Source organism: Saccopteryx leptura, chromosome 11 (genome assembly GCF_036850995.1).
Source record: "Saccopteryx leptura isolate mSacLep1 chromosome 11, mSacLep1_pri_phased_curated, whole genome shotgun sequence".
NCBI lineage: Eukaryota > Metazoa > Chordata > Mammalia > Chiroptera > Emballonuridae > Saccopteryx > Saccopteryx leptura.
In genome coordinates, this window is record NC_089513.1 from 23,209,094 (window position 1) to 23,228,308 (window position 19,215).

General features: G+C 41.2%; 1 protein-coding gene across 1 annotated transcript in view; it reads left to right on the top strand.

Annotated features, from left to right (window-relative positions):
• Positions 1 to 19,215, top strand: part of PSTPIP2 (proline-serine-threonine phosphatase interacting protein 2) — a 76,258-nt gene that overhangs the window by 49,383 nt on the left and 7,660 nt on the right. The window contains exons 5-12 of the mRNA XM_066353062.1: positions 2,823 to 2,929; positions 9,281 to 9,343; positions 13,202 to 13,300; positions 13,870 to 13,915; positions 14,787 to 14,866; positions 17,379 to 17,477; positions 18,243 to 18,339; positions 18,461 to 18,542. Of these exons, the coding sequence (XP_066209159.1) occupies positions 2,823 to 2,929; positions 9,281 to 9,343; positions 13,202 to 13,300; positions 13,870 to 13,915; positions 14,787 to 14,866; positions 17,379 to 17,477; positions 18,243 to 18,339; positions 18,461 to 18,542 (673 nt within the window). The remainder of the gene's footprint in view (positions 1 to 2,822; positions 2,930 to 9,280; positions 9,344 to 13,201; positions 13,301 to 13,869; positions 13,916 to 14,786; positions 14,867 to 17,378; positions 17,478 to 18,242; positions 18,340 to 18,460; positions 18,543 to 19,215) is intronic.

The window sequence follows — 19,215 nt, forward strand, 5'->3', positions numbered from 1 at the left end:
AAGGTATCCTCCTCCCTCTTTAACTCATCAGTGAATACATTTTTAAAGATATGGTCAGTATCTTTTCATGTTTCTTTCTTTTTAGCAAGAGAGACAGAGACAGAGAGAGGGACAGACAGGGACAGACAGACAGGAAGGGAGAGAGATGAGAAACATCAATTCTTTGTTATGGTACCTTAGTTGTTCATTGATTGCTTTCTCATATGTGCCTTGACTGGGGGGCTCCTGCCGAGCCAGTGATCCCTTGCTCAAGCCAGTGACCTTTGGGCTCAAGCCAACAACCATCAGATCATATTGATGATCCCAAGCTTAAGCCAACAATCCCGTGCTCAAGCTGGTGAGCCCGTGCTCAAGCTGGTGACCTTGGGGTTTCGAACCTGGGTTGTCTGCATCCCAGGCCAACACTCTATCCATTGCACCACCACTTGGTCAGGCTCTTTTCATGTTTCTTATATGTAATGCAAGGCCAACCATGGTGTCAGCATAGGTTGGGTCTCCTAAGCATATATGTTAGTTATTGTTTTCTTTTTTCCAATGAGTAGTTTCATTTTCTTATTTAAAAGTATATATTTATATTAAAATTTTTAATGAGACTGCTAATTGTGAAAAAGATAGTAAACACCCTAGCTTTTACTTTTTTCTCCTTTTTATTGAATTTATTGGAGTGACACTGATTAACACAACTATACAGGTTTCAAGTGCACAATTCCACACTTCATCTGTACATTGTAATTGTGTGTTCACTACCTCCAGTCAAGTCTCCTTCTATCACCATGAGTTTTCACTTTTTAATGCTAAGCAGTTATTGGTAAATATTCCTCTAACATTTTTTTTTTTTTTTTTGTATTTTTCTGAAGCTGGAAACGGGGAGAGACAGTCAGACAGACTCCCGCATGCGCCTGACTGGGATCCACCTGGCACGCTCACCAGGGGGCGATGCTCTGCCCACCAGGGGGTGATGCTCTGCCCACCAGGGGGCGATGCTCTGCCCATCCGGGGCTTCGGTCTGTCTCCACCAGAGCCACTCTAGCACCTGGGGCAGAGGCCAAGGAGCCATCCTCAGTGCCCAGGCCATCTTTTGCTCCAATGGAGCTTTGGCTGCAGGAGGGGAAGAGAGAGACAGAGAGGAAGGAGAGGGGGAGGGGTGGAGAAGCAGATGGGTGCTTCTCCTGTGTGCCCTGGCCGGGAATCGAACCTGGGACTCCTGCACACCAGGCTGACGCTCTACCACTGAGCCAACCGGCCAGGGCCTCCTCTAACATTTTTATACATCACACACATTTACGTATGTATTTATTTATATAAACAAATAGGATCATACCATGGCAGTGCATCAGAATCTATGGGGTAAAGTATATGTTTTTAAATTGTTCTTTAAATGAAAAATATCAACTTTTAATCATGCTAGCAATTTGGTATATATCTTTCCAGACCATTTTCTATGCATTTAAAACTTAGTTTCTCTCTCCCTCTAATTGAATACATACACATATGTACAGAATATATTATACATATCTCCCTATAATTTAGTTTTTTAGTTAACAATGTATCATAGACATCTTTCTATTTCAGTTCATGTGGATCTGCCTCGTTTTTTTATTTAAAAAATTTTTAATTCTACAAAATGCCCACTTTCTTCCCGAAAGGTTGTATGGCTTTTTCTCCCACCAGCTGTGCTGCTTTACCCCATGCTTGCCAAGACCACGTATTTTCATGCTTCAAAAATTTTGCCAAACTGAGAGGTAAAAAATTATATGTTTCTTCCTGACCTGTGGTAGTACAGTGGATAAAGTGTCCACCTGGAATGCTGAGGTCACCAGTTCGAAACCCCTGGCTTGCCTGGTCAAGGCACATTCGAGAAGCAATAACTCTGAGTTGATGTTTCCCACTCTTCCCTGTCCTTGTCTCTCTCCCCTCTCAAAAATCAATCAGTAAAAAAATCTTTAAAAAAGTTATGTTTTAAAATCTTGCATTTTTTCAGTAGTGCTAAGGCTGAATATAATTTCAAATGTTTATTGGCCATTGAGCTGATCTTTTTTACAGTTCATGTTCTTTAACCACTTTTAATACTGGAACATATCTATATATATCTATGTATATACATATATATTTATATATTTGTGAAAACTTGTAGTTACTCTTTGTTATATAAATTAAAAATATTTTTCCAGTTTGTCATGTATCTTCTAACCTTGTTCAAATGTTCAGGTTATCTTGACACAGAAGTTTAAAAAAAATTTTTAGAACAGATTTATTAGGATTTCTAGCTTAAATGCATACTTCAATTTGTTTTTGTGGAACAAATAAGATCAAAATTTTAGTTTCTCGATTATAGAGGTAAGCCATGCTCATTGCAATGGTTGTAGAAACTAGGCGGAAATCAACAATAATCTTTCTATCCAGAGATAGCTCTCACTAGCCAAAATTTGGATGTATGACTTTCTTTAAAATGCTCAGGCACATGAGATGTTAGGGAACCTTAAAGGTCTTCTACTGAGAAATAAAGATCAAATTTGAAATTGTGGTGGGTTTAGTAATGTCTCTTTCCATGTAAGCTCCACGAGCTTCTCCCTGACCCTGCACATACAGCAGGGCAGGAACAGGTAGTGGTAGGGGGCTAAGCTGAAGTTTTATTAGCTTTGGTCTTGGTGGCCAGGGCAATGCTGGGCACATGGACAGGCTCAATAAATGTTGGTGACCAAGTGCAGTTGATTAATTTAATCCCTTGCTCCAGTATTTTGTCTATAATTTTAAGTTTTCTATGTTTGAATTCAGACATATGTAGCTCTTGTTTATTTATGTTTTTAAAATTCTTTTTGCAGAAGTAGACAGTGTGGCACAATGTCACATTCAGCTTGCACAGACGCTGAGAGAAGAGGCCAGGAAGATAGAAGAATTCAGGGAAAAGCAAAAGCTACAACGGAAAAAGGTTTGGTCTGCATACGTGTTAAGATCTTGCCTTACATATGGCAGAATATTCCAGACTTGTTTGTTCATTAAAGATCTTGGCTCGGCTCCCACCCTCATGCAACCATGCTTTTCTTTTAACCTAGAAGATTGTTTACTGGAACACGTGGAGACTCATGGTTCTGTGCCCACTTATTCCCGAGGCCAGTTCTTTTTTTTTTTTTTTTTTTTTTTTTCATTTTTCTGAAGCTGGAAGCAGGGAGAGACAGTCAGACAGACTCCTGCATGCGCCCAACTGGGATCCACCCGGCATGCCCACCATGGGGCGATGCTCTGCCCATCCTGGGTGTCGCCATGTTGCGACCAGAGCCACTCTAGCACCTGGGGCAGAGGCCACAGAGCCATCCCCAGTGCCCGGGCCATCTTTGCTCCAATGGAGCCTTGGCTGCGGGAGGGGAAGAGAGAGACAGAGAGGAAAGCCGGCGGAGGGGTGGAGAAGCAAATGGGCGCTTCTCCTGTGTGCCCTGGCCGGGAATCGAACCCGGGTCCTCCGCACGCTAGGCCGACGCTCTACCGCTGAGCCAACCGGCCAGGGCCCGAGGCCAGTTCTTTTAAGATTTTTGCCAGATTCATGGACCCAACCTGCTTTTCTTTTCTTTTCATATCTGCTTCCACATACTTAAACTCTGCCTGCAGAGGGGACTCTTTCTTCAGGACAATCTAGCACAGGGGTCCCCAAACTACGGCCCGCGGGCCACATGCGACCCCCTGAAGCCATTTATCCGGCCCCCGCCGCACTTCCAGAAGGGGCACCTCTTTCATTGGTGGTCAGTGAGAGGAGCACATTGACCATCTCATTAGCCAAAAGCAGGCCCATAGTTCCCATTGAAATACTGGTCAGTTTGTTGATTTAAATTCACTTGTTCTTCATTTTAAATATTGTATTTGTTCCCGTTTTGGTTTTTTACTTTAAAATAAGATATGTTCAGTGTGCATAGGGATTTGTTCATAGTTTTTTTTATAGTCCGGCCCTCCAACGGTCTGAGGGACAGTGAACTGGCCCCCTGTGTAAAAAGTTTGGGGACCCCTGGTCTAGCATATCCAAGCTGGTGGACTCCCAGACCACGCCCCTCCTCCTGGACTGGACAGTAAGGGGTGGGTAGGAATTGAGGCGACTCATATTCTCCTTGGAGACCATAATGTAGTCCAACCTCCCTCTTTTACAAACAGAGAAACTGAGGCCCTGGGGAATCCAACTTCCTTTTGTCTTGAAAGCAGATGTGCATAAGCTCTTTTTCACTGATGGGATTTACTCTGGCCAGCTACGTGGAAGGAGCTGGGACGGAGCACGGTAATAACACTGGCAGACATTTGGGAAATACTAGGTGTTACATAGACTAGACCAGCCCTTATTCTGACTCTGTTCTGTTTTGCTCCTAAAAGACTTGTATGTTAAGGTTAGTCCAGCAGCTAAGTAGGGGCCCTCTAGAATTTTCTTTTTATGTCTGGTCTCCAGGGCTGGAACCCAGCTTCCCATGGGGACAAGCTCTTCCCTATCTGGCGTGCAGACATTTTCATTCAGGTTTCCACAGGCAGCTCTGCATGGGCTTTCTGGAAACCTTTTTTTATCTAGACCCTGCCAAGGTCATTGTCTGCAGTGTCTGTATTCCATAGACAGCCAGTTGGTAAGGTTGATGCTACCCAAATCGCTATCTCAACAACTTTGCTTGTGGTTTTAAGTCAGTCTGTTCCACGTCCTTGGTGGCCACTTGGCATTTGGAGTGGGCAGCAGCATCTTATGAGCCTGGCTGCCTTACCCCTGTTGTCATTTCATGAGAAGCTCTTATAGCTCTTCCTCTCTCTAGGAAGGAAAGCTGGAGCAAACATTTAAGGGGCACCATATCAAACGCTTTCGCACAGATTCAAGCTTCACATATCAGGTCAGAGGGGGCCCATCTGGCCCAGAGTATTTTTCAGAGCAGATGTGATATGTATATTACACCTACTTATTGGATGCTCAAACTATTTTTGGCTGACATTGCCAGCCCTTCCCACCTCTCTAGAGGAATTATAAATCTTGAGAAGCAAAATGCGTTAGACAACCAAGGTCTCTGCACACATGATTTCCACTAAGAGAAGAGGGTCATTTCCTTACATCTTCAAATGCTCTGGGAAGCCCATGTAAGAGAGAGTTTTGTTAATTTTGCAAGGCTTCTGAAACTTCCCCTCCCAACAAGTTGCAAAGAGTAAATTCTCATAGCTAGAATACCGTGTTCTGAATTCTGTTAGGCAAGAGAGCAGCCTGTGCTCAACCAGCTGCTGTAATCCAAGTTCCCTATACATCCAAGTTCCCTATGTAGTGTGTACTCTCTAGAGCAGGAAAATGCCTTCCCAGCTTTCTGGGAGAAGTCCGAAGTTTATTAATACACTTGTAATTACTTGTGTCACAATGAACGCTGGGTTGTACCACTTCCTTATATAGATACTTTTTTTAAAATTCAAACTTTGGGAAAAAATTTGTCAATGCTAACTTCTCATTTCCACTGGTCAAACCCTGCTCACTTTGGTCTTTCACTTTTTGGAAATTACATTTATCAAAGAAAGCCATCAGTTTGTTTCTTTTATTAAGCTGGGACAGTGTTGGGAATGTAGAATGGCTGGTCAGAATTTTAGGGTATACTCTCTTATGCAATGAATGCTCTCTGAGGGTGGTGAACAACGTGGACATGATCATCCTTCCCTCACTGAATGTAAAGCTTGTCCAGATAAGCTAGCAGGACAATGTAATCAGGATAAAGTATGATTAGCCTTAAGTGATAAGGGAGATCAAGGTGCCATCTGAATATGGCAGGGACACCTAATCTGCAGGGCTGGGGAGACCTCCAGGAGGAAGTGACCTTGAAGTTAAAACCAGCAGAGTGAAAGGCAATATAGGTGAGGGTGGTAAGAGATGAGGCTCTCACTCCTGGTGGTTGGCAGGAAGGGAGGAGTCTTAGGAGATATTCTGGGGAGTCTTAATGTTTTGGGGGCTGAGATTTCTTCCCCAGCTCAACATGTCCTAAGTCTGATAGAGATAGCACATGGTCAGTTATTCTCTGCTCTGGTATCCACCTAGTTTTACCATCTCAGCTAAGATTGGAATGATCATGGCAGAATTTTGCTTTGCCTGTGTAGAGAGCAATCTCCAAAAAAAAGGAGCCTCCTTGGTTACAGAGAATGACACTTCCAGTTTTCAGAACACAGTCTGCATGGGATAGACAGACAAACAGATCACTAAGAAGCTAGTTCCATAATTAGGGTAGGGACATTTGAGTCATTTATAAATTTCTTCTTTCTTTCCCCTTCTGACTTACTTCTCCCCACCCTATAGCAGGGATGATTGTGTGTTTTTGCACTGCTTTGTGTTATCAATAACCAAACAATCAAATTTCCATTGGATTTGCTCAGAGCAGAAAATTTGAGTGCTAAAAGAAGCACTTCCCCAAGGAGATCTGAAAGAGAACCCTTGACTTGCTGGGGCCACCATGAGTGGGGTCACCCTATAAGTAAGTGAACCATGGACATGAGGAGACTTAAATGAAGGTGATGTAGCAGGCAAAGCAGGACTTGGAGTCACTGAGTTGCTTTGAGCAACGGTCACCAATAGTGTGACTTCCGGGGCCCTAGGGGTTATACCTGTTAGGTGAGAGAGGAAGATTGCTGCTCTCTGGGATTCTGCTGATGTACAAATGCCAGGAATCTTTGAAGGCAGAGAGAGGAATGATATGAAGTGAAAAGGTTTGCCTCATAGAACTTGGTAGCCACCTGAGAGGTGCTTGAAGCAGCTGTTATGTAGAACTTGGGGATAAGGAGGACTGGCTTGGGCCATAAACTATAAAATAGTCACAGCTCCCAAACTGGAAGAATGGCATTGTGTATATTCAGATTTAGGAAGGGCCATGGAATAGACCAGCATTGCCAATGGATATGCTCCACAGAGCCTGGTAAAATGAGAAACCATTATTAAATGAATAAACTCAGCTCCGCCTCTTGGCAGAGGCAAAGGGGATCATCTGAACCACATAGCTCCCTGGCTGCAATGGCAAGGATCTGCCCATGAGCCCTTCCATGTGGGGATCATGTGCGAGCCCTGTCTTTGCTCTGTGTCTATTATATCTTCACCATTAGCAGGTGCATGGCTACTCCTGTTTCCTCCCTTTCAGTTCTCTGAGGGCTTCTAGGGTCTCCCCCAAGGGAAGTTCATGTATTCCACAAGCTCATATTCAAAGCGATACCATCTCAAATATTCTATTCAGGTATCTTGGAAATCTATATTTGTGTGTATGGTCAGACAGAAACTTAACTTTCCAGAAGAGAAACCACATTTGAGTTTCTTTTTCAGTATTGTTGAGCATTACATCATTTTTCAAAAAAGCAACATCATAGCTCATTAAAAAATTTTTTTTTAATTTATTGACTTTAGGGAGGGAAAGAGAAAAGAGAGAGAGAGAAACATCAACCTGCTGTTTCACTTATTTATGCATTCATTGGTTGATTCTCATATGTACCCTGACTGGAGATCTAACCCACAACCTTGGATTATTGGGATGACTCTCTAACCAGGGCCATAACTCATTTTGAATGATTGAATCTCTTAGTCTTCTATGTATCCATTTGCTTTTATAGAACTACTTTAAGGATAATGGTAGTTCAGGGTCATGATTAGGAACAAGTGCACAAGAATCAGTTCCTGAGCTCAAATCTCAACTCTACTACTTGCTGAGTGTTACCTTTGGTAAATTAATCCACCTCAGTTTACTGTCAAGAAAATGGGAATAAGAGTAGTAGGTTGTTGTGATACATGACAACTGCTTAGCATATAATAATGCTTGATAAATGGGAGCTACTATTACTTTTGAGCTACTATTAAGTTTTTATTATTAGCTGCATTACTTAGACTAATAAATGTATTAATGTCACAACCACAACAAAAAAATTGGTCCCAAGTGAATTCAAGAGAGTAGCTTACCCTTCTTGAGTTAAATGGAGTGCAGAGGGGAAGAAGAGCTTCTTTTAGCTGTCTTCCAAATATTTTCTTCCTTCTTCCTGCCCAGGGTCCTTGTTGGTGAAGGGTGTATCATTAATGGATGCCGTGGAAGTGATGTTATAAGTTTCTAATTTTTTTGTTTGTTTGTTTTGTTTTGTATTTTTCTAAAGTTGGAAACAGGGAGGCAGTCAGACTCCCGCATGCGCTGACCGGGATCCACCTGGCACGCCCACCAGGGGGCGATGCTCTGCCCATCTGGGGCGTTGCTCTGTTGCAACCAGAGCCACTCTAGCGCCTGAGGCAGAGGCCACAGAGCCATCCTCAGCACGCGGGCCAACTTTGCTCCAATGGAGCCTTGGCTGCCGGAGGGGAAGAGAGAGACAGAGAGGAAGGAGAGGGGGAGAAGTGGAGAAGCAGATGGGCGCCTCTCCTGTGTGCCCTGGCCGGGAATCGAACCCGGGACTCCTGCATGCCAGGTCGATGCTCTACCACTGAGCCAACCGGCCAGGGCCATAAGTTTCTAATTTAACTGTGCTGATATATGCTTACAAAAAAAAAAGTCCCCATTTAAATTACAAAGAGGGCACTGGCTGATTGGCTCAGTGGTAGAGTGTTGGCCCAGTGTGTGGATGTCCTGGGTTTGATTCCTAGTCAGGGCACACAGGAGAAGTGACCATCTGCTTCTCTCCTCTCCTCTCCTCTCCTCTCCTCTCCTCTCCTCTCCTCTCCTCTCCTCTCCTCTCCTCTCCTCTCCTCCCCCCCTCCTCTCCCCTCCCCTCCCCTCCCCTCTCTCTTCCTCTTCTTCAGACATAGTTCCACTGGTTGAAGTACATCCGCCCTGGGCGTTTAGAATGGCTCCATAGAGCCTCTGCCTCATTCTAAATAGCACAGTTGTGAGCATGGCCCCAGACAGGGGCTGCTGGGTGGGTCCCAGTCAGGGTGGATGTGGGAGTCTGTCTCCCTATCTCCCCTCCTCTCACTTGGAAAAGAAGAAAAATAAATAAATAAAATAATAAAATACGAAGGGCACTTTCACAAGTTTTAAAAGCCCCTTTTGGCATCAAAATTCCATGATTACAGATTTGTTGAAGAGTGTGTTTTAAAGTGATCAGTGATTCTCAGTGGTGGACCTCACCATTAACCAGCCATAGGACCTTGGGCAAATTGTTCGGCCTCTTTGCTGCAGTTTCCTCATTTGTGAAATGGGAATAATAAATAGTACATCTACATTCTGGGTTGTGTGAAGACTCAGTGAGATAATCTATCTTGAACACTTAGCACTCACAAGATGGTATTAACAAGACTCTCTGTTTTTTATTGTTAATAGTGCTTGTGTTCTCTTCACAGACAGAGCTGATAATGGATGCTGTCCATAAACAAAAGAGCTTACAGTTCAAGAAAACTATGGATGTGAGTTTCACTTTATTGCCTTTTTTTGAAATCCTGTTCTATATATGAGCATATTCCTGCTCAGATAACATTTTAATAATGTTATTAGTGCAGTGATTTAAAATTTTATTATTATTATTCATTTAGTGATTTGACTTTCCTTTTTAAAGCCTTGGAAATATTGAAGATGAAACTAGATAGTGGGAACATAACAATATTATTTTTATGGTAACCTGGGAAAGTATGGCAAGTTAATTTAAATATTTCAGGCCAAGACACAAAATTATATGTACTATATGATTACATTTTTCTTGTTGGGTATGAGCTTTGCCTCTGTGACTCTTCTGAATCTTGATTTCTTAAGTCATTTTATTGAGTGACCCCTTCCTGTTTTAATATATCTGCTAATTGTACAAGTCATCCTATAAGTAATTTATGAAGAAAAATACTTAGCAAGACAGAGCTAAGACAGTTTGCTAGATACTTCACTCTAGCTTTTCATGAATCTGTTAACTTTGAATACAGTGAATTCTGTTATTGTGACACTATGACTCCATCTTTGTACAGATGTTTCATCATGATGTTCTATGACTATGACATGGTATTCAGTAACTTGGTCAAAAAAGAAAATGTCATCAATGTTAGTGGTAATATACAGTCAGTCTGTTCTAAATAATTTTTTTGTGTGCAAATCACCTCAAAAGCAATTGATAAATATAGAATGATCTCAGTTTAATGCAGAAATTGTGTTGACTGATATATGATTTATGTTTTGAACAACGTGGGGCAAGTTTTCTCTTCATTAAAGAGAAAGCCTTATTGAAATATAATTTTCTTAATTATTTCCTTGCCCTACATTTATAGTTATATTGTGTTATAATTTTGCTTCAACTATCAAAAATATTTTAGAAAATTCAAAAGGAGAAAGACATATTTACTTTTTTATTTTTTTAGTTACTATGTTCTTTTTTTCCTTCTGATGTTCCAAGGTTTCTTCTTTTATAAGTCTTTTTGTTTAGATAACTTTCTTTAGCTGTTCTTCAGGCTAGTGACAAATACACTTAGTTTTCCCTCATATGAGAATGTCATGATTTCACCTTCATTCTTAAAGGATATTTTCACTGGATATAGAATCATGTGCTGACAGTTCTTTTTTTTTCAGTACTTAAAAAATGTTGTCACCTCCTTATGACCTGCACAGTTTCTGATAAGAAATCCACTGTTATTTAAATTGATTTTTCCTTTTGTTCTTAGTTTCAGAAGTTCATCAATATGTCTTGTTATAGTTTTGTTTGGGTTTATCTTGTTTGGCATTTGAATTAGGTTCTTGAATCTATCTTTTGCCAAATTTGGGAAGAAATTTTGAAAATTATTTCTTTGTGTACTTTTTCATCCCACACTCCTCTTTTCTAAGATTCTAAGAATATGTTAGATCCTTTTTTAATGACCAAAAAATGGAAAAATATTAAATAAATTTTGTAACTTTAAAAAATATAATTATGAGAAATCTTGAAAAAGAAGAATAAAGTGAGCGGTATCACACTTCCAGGCATCAAGTTATATTGCAAGACCATTGTACTCAAAACAGCTTGGTACTGGCATAAGAACAGGCATATAGATCAATGGAACAGAACAGAGAACCCAGAAATAAACCCGCACCTTTATGAACAATTGATATTTGACAAGGGTGGTAATAGCATACAATGGAGTAAAGACTGTCTCTTTAACAAATGGTGTTGGGAAAATTGGACAGCTACCTGAAAAAAAAATGAAACTAGACCACCAACTTACACCATTTACAAAAATGAACTAATATGTGTGTGTGTGTGTGTGTGTGTGTGTGTGTGTGTGTGTAATGAGCACTATGTAACAAGAAGAAAAAATGCTTAATATGTTTTATATAAAAAATAATGCAGGCAGGGAAAAGATTGGTCACTGACAACATTCATATCTAAGACTTATTTAGAACAAAGGAAAAATATATTGTCTTATACATAGTTTGAAGGCAGATGACTAATGGGAAGAAATATTTACAACTCCTATAACATATGGCCAGCTATTGTTCCTAATCTAGACTGAGCTCTTAAAAACCAGTTAAAATTAAGGATGCTCCAACAGAAAAGTAGGTAAAAGATAGGCTATAGAAAGGACATGCCACCTTAGTAATAATGAAGTAAATACAAATAAAACAACAATATGCTAACATTGTCACCTCCAATATTAGAAAAGGTAAAAATATTGTCTGAGCTTGGTGTTGGTGAGAGTGTGAGGTAACAGGTAGTCTTGTATACCTTTGGTGGAATATAAATTGGTGCAACTATTTTGGAGGGAAGTCTGATGTGTGTATATTGTTTTACCAAACAATTATACTTCTAGAAAGGTGATCCATGCAGATAAATTCACACTACTCAAATGAGCATTTTAATGTTATAAGAAATGGAAAATAAGATAGATGTCCACCATAGAATTGGATAAGAAAATTATGGCAGGTGAGCATATATTTACAACTATTAAAAGTGTTCAGCTATGGAAACCATTGCTTCATACAGAAAAATGTCTATTACACATTATTGCAAAGGAATCGTTGCATGAATATCTTTTGTGCTTGTAATAATGAAAAGTGACAAACTTTTATTTCTATGTGTGTTCAGTACAGAGAGAGAATGATAAGGTTCTTCACAGAAAAGTTAACCCTAACTGAATTGCAAGGGATGCTGAGAAATTTAGGGAAGAATATGAAATATTCAATGAGCATAAACTATCTCTGCAAGAGAGTCTTCATTCTTAGTCAAGCATTTTTTTGTTGTTCTCCATTTTCACTTACTAGCGAACAGATTCACATTTGTTTAAACAGGTTAAAATTGCTTCAATAGTTGAAATAGAAAATTATTTGACTCACTACCTATAGTTTGCAAACTGCTTTCATACTACTGGCCTACTTTTGAATTAGCTAAAACAGAATTCTTTAAATCAGAAAGGAACATGACCATCCTTAAGCAACAGAAATGATGGAATTGATGCCACTGCCCACATGTAATTGTGAGGCACATTAGAGTATTGAAGCATAATTACAGTTACTGTGACCAAGTGATGGCACCAAATTCTGAAGATTATATATGTCGTGTAAAGGTTGGATTACATAATTTTTTTTTTTTCTTTCATTTTTCTGAAGCTGGAAACAGGGAGAGACAGTCAGACAGACTCCCGCATGTGCCGGACCGGGATCCACCCGGCACGCCCACCAGGGGCGAAGCTCTGCCCACCAGGGGGCGATGCTCTGCCCATCCTGGACGTCGCCATGTTGCGACCAGAGCCACTCTAGCGCCTGGGGCAGAGGCCACAGAGCCATCCCCAGCGCCCGGGCCATCTTTGCTCCAATGGAGCCTTGGCTGCGGGAGGGGAAGAGAGAGACAGAGAGGAAAGCACGGCGGAGGGGTGGAGAAGCAAATGGGCGCTTCTCCTGTGTGCCCTGGCCGGGAATCGAACCCGGGTCCTCCGCACGCTAGGCCGATGCTCTACCGCTGAGCCAACCGGCCAGGGCGGTTGGATTACATAATTTATAGATACATAGATCTTTTGATATTTTCCATCTGAAATGCCATGTTTTTTTCTGGCCAGTTTTTAAAATTCATACTTTGTTTGCCAAATAGAAGTTGTTCTTTCCCTGATCAGCTGACACTACATACATAATTGGGAAAGGGCCAGAGAAAGATAGATAAGAAAGAGCATCTGCATTCTGAGTGGCCACAGTCTAGCGGTAATGACAGCTCTGTTCAGAGTGCCCTGTGTTTTGCTGGGCTTGGTAGGCTAGGACGGCTGCTTTTCGGGGTTATGTTCTGCTCACCTATTCTGGTCCTCTATTGGCTCATTACAACTCAGGCGAAGAAGAACTATGAGCAGAAATGCCGAGACAAAGATGAAGCAGAGCAGGCTGTCCAGCGAAATGCCAACCTGGTAAACACGAAGCAACAAGAAAAGGTACCTGGGAGGGCTGATCACCTGAAAAATCTGAGATTTATTATATCAAGCTAAAGCCAATCAATAACCTTAATTAAAAATGGACCTGCACCCTAAGCTTCTGGCAATAACTTATATTAGGTTCTGAGGATCCTCTGAATCAGAAAAACCCTTGTCAACATTTTATGGGTTGTGGAAGAGCAAGAGAAGGAAGACCAAGGGGGAGGGAGTGGGGGGATAAGTTGGGGAGGAGGTTTTGATTTTTTTTTCATCTTTTTTCAAAATTAAATTTGTATACTCTTTGTAGGCAGGCTGCCTCCTGCTTGGGTGTGTTACCAATGCAATTTTATAAGATTGCCAGCAACCAGAGGTCAGGGGTATGTCTTTAGGAAGACTGTGGGACCAGAGGCTTGATGGATATTTTTCAATGGCGATAGGATTAGTGGGCCAATTGATTTGCTCATGAGAGAAGCATAGGTAAGATTGTACTGGCACTTGTCTCTTCACAGTCATTGCTTTTAGATCTGTTTTGCCTGTAGAATCCTGGCCTCAGCATTCCTGATCCCTTGTTCTTTTTTTTGTCCTCACAGCTTTTTGTGAAACTGGCAGCTTCGAAGACAGCAGCAGAGGACGCCGGTGAGGGGACTCCCAGGGATGGGGTGGATTGTGGTGGGGTTTACATTATTCTAAATCTGTCCGAGAAAGATAGTTTGATATATACCTTACAATGAAGAATATATACATATACAGTAGGCTTTCAGAAGGGACAAACAGGGAGAAAGTAAGGAAGGGAGGAAGGAAGGGAAGGGAAATTTCCAGGAAGTAAATGAGGCAGCAGTTTCTAGCCATGCCTCCTTCGTCCAGCCGCCTAACATGTGATAGATAGAATGGTGATGGTAGGTCATGTGGCAGCTGCTTTGTAATCAGGGGCTCACTCTCATTTTTTGGGAGCATCTATTTTAAAAGTCCATTTCAGCCCAATGAAATCTTTTGTGCTATGAAAGAAACAACCAAGTTGCTAAGCCTTGTCATCATTGAATTCTAAGATCCTACCAGGTGTTTGCAAAAGCCTTGTATTCCCGGAGTATCCTGCAGAAAATAAACCTCTCATGACCACGGTCTCTTAAGAAGTCCCTAAACCCCAAACTAAAGTAACTTGGTGCCCTTTAAGGCTCACGGTAGTTCTCTGCACCTCTTATTGGATACTTTCCTGAGCTACAGAGGTTGAGTAAGACAAAGAAAACCCTGGCTGAGGTTCCTCGTCCATCCGCTTTCACTTCTCCCTTGCATCATTTCTTGCTAATTGCTTGGTTCGGTGCTTATGTCACAAAGATATTATGAGGGTGAGATGTGTAATGTTGGCCTTGCAACGTTCAGTGCACCATGGGGCCTTGGGGGCTTACTGCGAGTTTCATTTGCCATCTGGGGTGAGCCTGAGCCTGAGGGGTGCATCGCGTGCTGCCTTCCAGCCCCGTTTCTGAACCCGAGCCCCTCCCCTCTACTGCAGACAAGGCATATATGCTGCAAATCAACGCGCTGGACAAGGTCCGAGAAGAGTGGCAGAGTGAGCACATCAAGGCCTGTGAGGTAACTGAAACCGGAAGCTGCCCAGGAGGGGGCGGGCCTTTCTCTTAGAACTTGTAGAGTCTGCTTTTGTAGAAATCCGTCTGCTGGATACCTCCCAATTCTGATAGAAGTGCTTAAGGGCAGATTAGAAATCAGAAATTTAAGTGGAGGATGGAAGGAACTGGAGTGTTGTCCCCTAAATCTCAACTTTCTGTCTCCTCCTTATCCTGATCGTACTGTCCAACTCTGTGTAAAGTCTTCCTCTAATGTTCGTTTAGTACAAGCATAAAATAGATGAATCAACTCATGGTTAATTAACCAATTGCCTTTAAAGAGCCTCACATGCACTTGGTATGTGATGAGGAAAATGCAGACAGTAGATGAGCAGGCTTTTGAGTATCTTACCTTCCTTACATCTTTGATTTCACCATTGCCCCCCTTCATTCTCAGCACATTATTTACAATTTTCCAGAGAAAATAAGACATGATCTGGAAACTTCTTCACATTTTCTAAACAGAGGTTCTCCAGGTGAGGTCCCAAGACCTGTAGCATTAGCACCGCCTGGGAACTTGTTAGAGATTCATATTCTCAGACCAGCTCTAGACCCACTGAATCAGAAACGCTGGGAGCGGATTCAGTGGCCTCTGTGTTAAGAAGCTCTCCAGGTGGTTCTGATGCGATTCCAAACATGAGAACTACTGACCTACACACCCACGTTCCCTCCTTGTCTCCTGATACAGTACAAAAGGGGCTGTTCTTGTCCTATCAAGATTTCTCCCACCACCTGGGCTCAGGATCCCATCCGGCTGCCTTCCCCCCATTGCCTGTGCACAGCTCCCTTCGGTGGGGATTTTCTTTCATTATCATTTACATAAACTCAGCTCAATTCTGGCTTTAAAACCTAGCGGCTATTGCTCCCTATCTGCTAGCCTCTCCTCTCTTTACAGCCAGGATCCTTGAAGGCACTGTCTCCACGTCCTCATTGCCCTGCCTGTCCCAGCCTGCTGTTTCTGCCTTTTGCTTCCCTGCCCCCTCGCCCCGTTCTTTCCGGGGAATCAGTGATCCCCTTGGTGTGAGGTCCAGCAGGCCTTGCAGTCTCTAATCTTATTTGACCTGTCTTTATCATCTGATCCTGTGGGTCACTATCCCCTACTTAACACACTCTTTTTTGCTTTACTTCCTTAACTCAACACTCTCATGGAAAAGCCTGGAGGAAAGCCATTTTATAAGATTTAGGAACTTGCAAAACAATATGATGTACATTTTATGGATTACATACATATTATAAAAACCTGCATGGGAATGATAAAATTTAGGATAGTGGTTATTTCTGGGAAAGAAGGAAAGTGACAGAGATTAGGAAAAGCACACAGGAACTTAAACAGAATCTGAAGCAAATATGACCAAAATTTTTGACAAAGCTGGGTCCAAAATACATGGGAATTGATTATACTATTCTCTCTACTCTTGTATATGTTTGAAATTTTACTTTCTAAAAAGTTTTAAAATGTAATACTGCTGTAGGCAATTTATTTTTATTTATTTATTTATTTATTTATTTATTTATTTATTTTTACAGAGACAGAGAGAGAGTCAGAGTGAGGGATAGACAGGGACAGACAGACAGGAATGGAGAGATGAGAAGCATCAATCATTAGTTTTTCGTTGCACATTGCGACACCTTAGTTGTTCATCAATTGCTTTCTCATATGTGCCCTGACCACGGGCCTTAAGCAGACCGAGTAACCCCTTGCTTGAGCCAGCGACCTTGGGCTCAAGCTAGTGAGCTTTTGCTCAAACCAGATGAGCCCGCGCTCAAGCTGGTGACCTCGGGGTCTCGAACCTGGGTCCTCAGCATCCCAGTCTGACGCTCTATCCACTGAGCCACCGCCTGGTCAGGCTGTAGACAATATTTTAAAAATATATTGATATATAACATTCACTGTTGAATAGAATAGCATTCACTTTATAGATAGCTTGGTTTTACAAAAGTTGGTATTTATTTATATTCAAAAAACTAGTTCAGACAGTAACTTAAAATTTTTTTTTATTAATAAAAATTTTGAACATACATAAAGATTAGAATATAAGCACAAGGACCTTCATGTACCCATCAGCTAGCATCAATTGTGACCATCTTGCCAATTGAATTCATTCACTGGAGTGTGTATGTGGGGGTGAAGGGGCAAAGTTTTGAATTGGAAGCTCCGGCAGGCTGCCTAGGTGGGGTTGCCCGTAGGCAGTTGGAAATGTGAGCTGAAATTCAAGTTAGAACCTGTGTGTCTGCTTTCTTCATGACCTCTTACCTTCAGAATTGTATCCCATTCTGTCTGTGTTAATATCATATCAGAACCATTTGCATTCTTTGCCTGCTCTAAGAGTTTCTGAGCTTCCTTGATATTGAGGCGAGTACCCTAAATGGCCAATAAGCTTGCATAATTGATGGGAGACACTGTTTCTTAAGTCATTGCCAGTCTAGACAAGTGGCCTCTTTCTCTGTATATGTGTTTACATAAAGTTGTGTTTCTGTAGGTGTTCGAGGCTCAGGAATATGAACGGATAAAAGTCTTTCGGAATGCATTGTGGCTACACGTAAATCAGCTGTCAAAACAATGTGTCACCAGCGATGATGTAAGTCAGAGGCATCCATGGAGGATTCATTAGAGTAGAAGGAACTATAGACCTTTATTAGTTCATCCTTCTCATTTGAGGGCCAGAGAGCTACAATGACTTGTTCAGGGCCACACAGTCAGTTAATAGAAGGACCCAGATAAGCACCTAACTTGCCTGATTCCTGGTCTATTTTACCACCATGACTTTCTCTAAGAAATTCAGAGTAGTAAGGCAGAGAAGGGAGACCCAAATACAGTTTAATTTATGGAAGACAGAGATATTATAGCATGAATGTGAGTTCTAAAAGGTCACTCCAGTACAGCACTAAGTGCTAGTAGACTGACCCATACCCAGGCTAATAGTCACTCCAGGGTTCAGGGTTCAATGGCATTTCTAGGGTCATTGTCCAGGTTTAATTTGTACAGCAACACTCGTGGAGTTCCTGGATCTCAGAGGGACCAGAATCAAGTTATCACAACTATTTTGCTAAGAAATAGCCACTCTCACTTAGATGAGACATTCACTTTATAAGAACAATTAAACAGAGAAAATCTGTAAGACTGGATGGAACTTCTCTCCAAGTAGTTGTCGTTGCATCTGGGTATGCCATTGGTCTTGGGACTTGGTATCTATTTACTTTCATCTCATCAGTATATTTTAAAAAAATCTTTTCAAAATAAAATTTGTAAATGAGTCAGCCATACATCAAACCTCCTGTTTTAATAAGCCATGTTACAAATCTTATGGACATCCCTTTATATTGATGTATCTTCTTTTTGTTAGATGTATGAAGAAGTCCGTAAGAGTTTAGAAATGTGCAACATCGAGAAGGACATTGAATACTTTGTGACTCAGCGAAAAACTGGACAGACTCCACCAGGTGAATGGAGCTGTAGGGGTGGGAGCTCATTCAAACAATTCTATAAGTCTTTCTTGTCATATGTTGTTGACAGTGGAATACATCTGCCTCATCATTTTTTGTTTCTTGATGATTTCTCTAGCACCTATTATGTATGAGAATTTCTACTGCCCCCAGAAGAATGCAGCCCCACCAGGAAAGACTATGGGGCAGAACTTGCCAAGGTAATTACCAGCTTCCTTTCACATGAAGAGAAATGATCCCTCTTTTCTTACTTTGCTGAGAGGTGTTTTTTTTTTTTATCATAAATGAGTTCATAGTATTTTCTATTTTATCAGATGTTTGTCCTGCATCTGTTGATATGATCATGTGACTTTTAGCTTTCATTTTGTTTTTGTAATGTATCACATTTATTGATTTGTGAATATTGTACCAACCTTGCATTCCTGTAATAAATCCCACTTGGTTATGGTGTTCGATCTTTTTAATGTATTGCCAGATCTGGATTAATAATATTTTTTTGAGGATTTTAGCATCTATGTTCATCAGGGATATTAACCAATCATTTTCTTTTTTTGTAGTGTCTTTATCTGGTTTTGGAATTAGAATAATGCTGGCCTCTTTAAAAGAACTTAGAAGTCTTCCCTCCTCTTGAAATTTTTGGAATACTTTGAGGAAGATAGGTGTTAATTCTTCTTTGGATGTTTGGTAAAACTCGCCTGTGTAGAGGACTTTTGTTTGCTGCGAGTTTTTTGATTACTGCTTCAATTTCATTAGGGGTAATTGGTCTATTCAGGTTTTCTGATTTTTCCTGGTTCAGTTTTGGAAGATTGTATGCTTCTAGGAATTTGTTAATTTCACTCAGGTTGTCCAATTTGTTGACATGTAGTTGGTTCA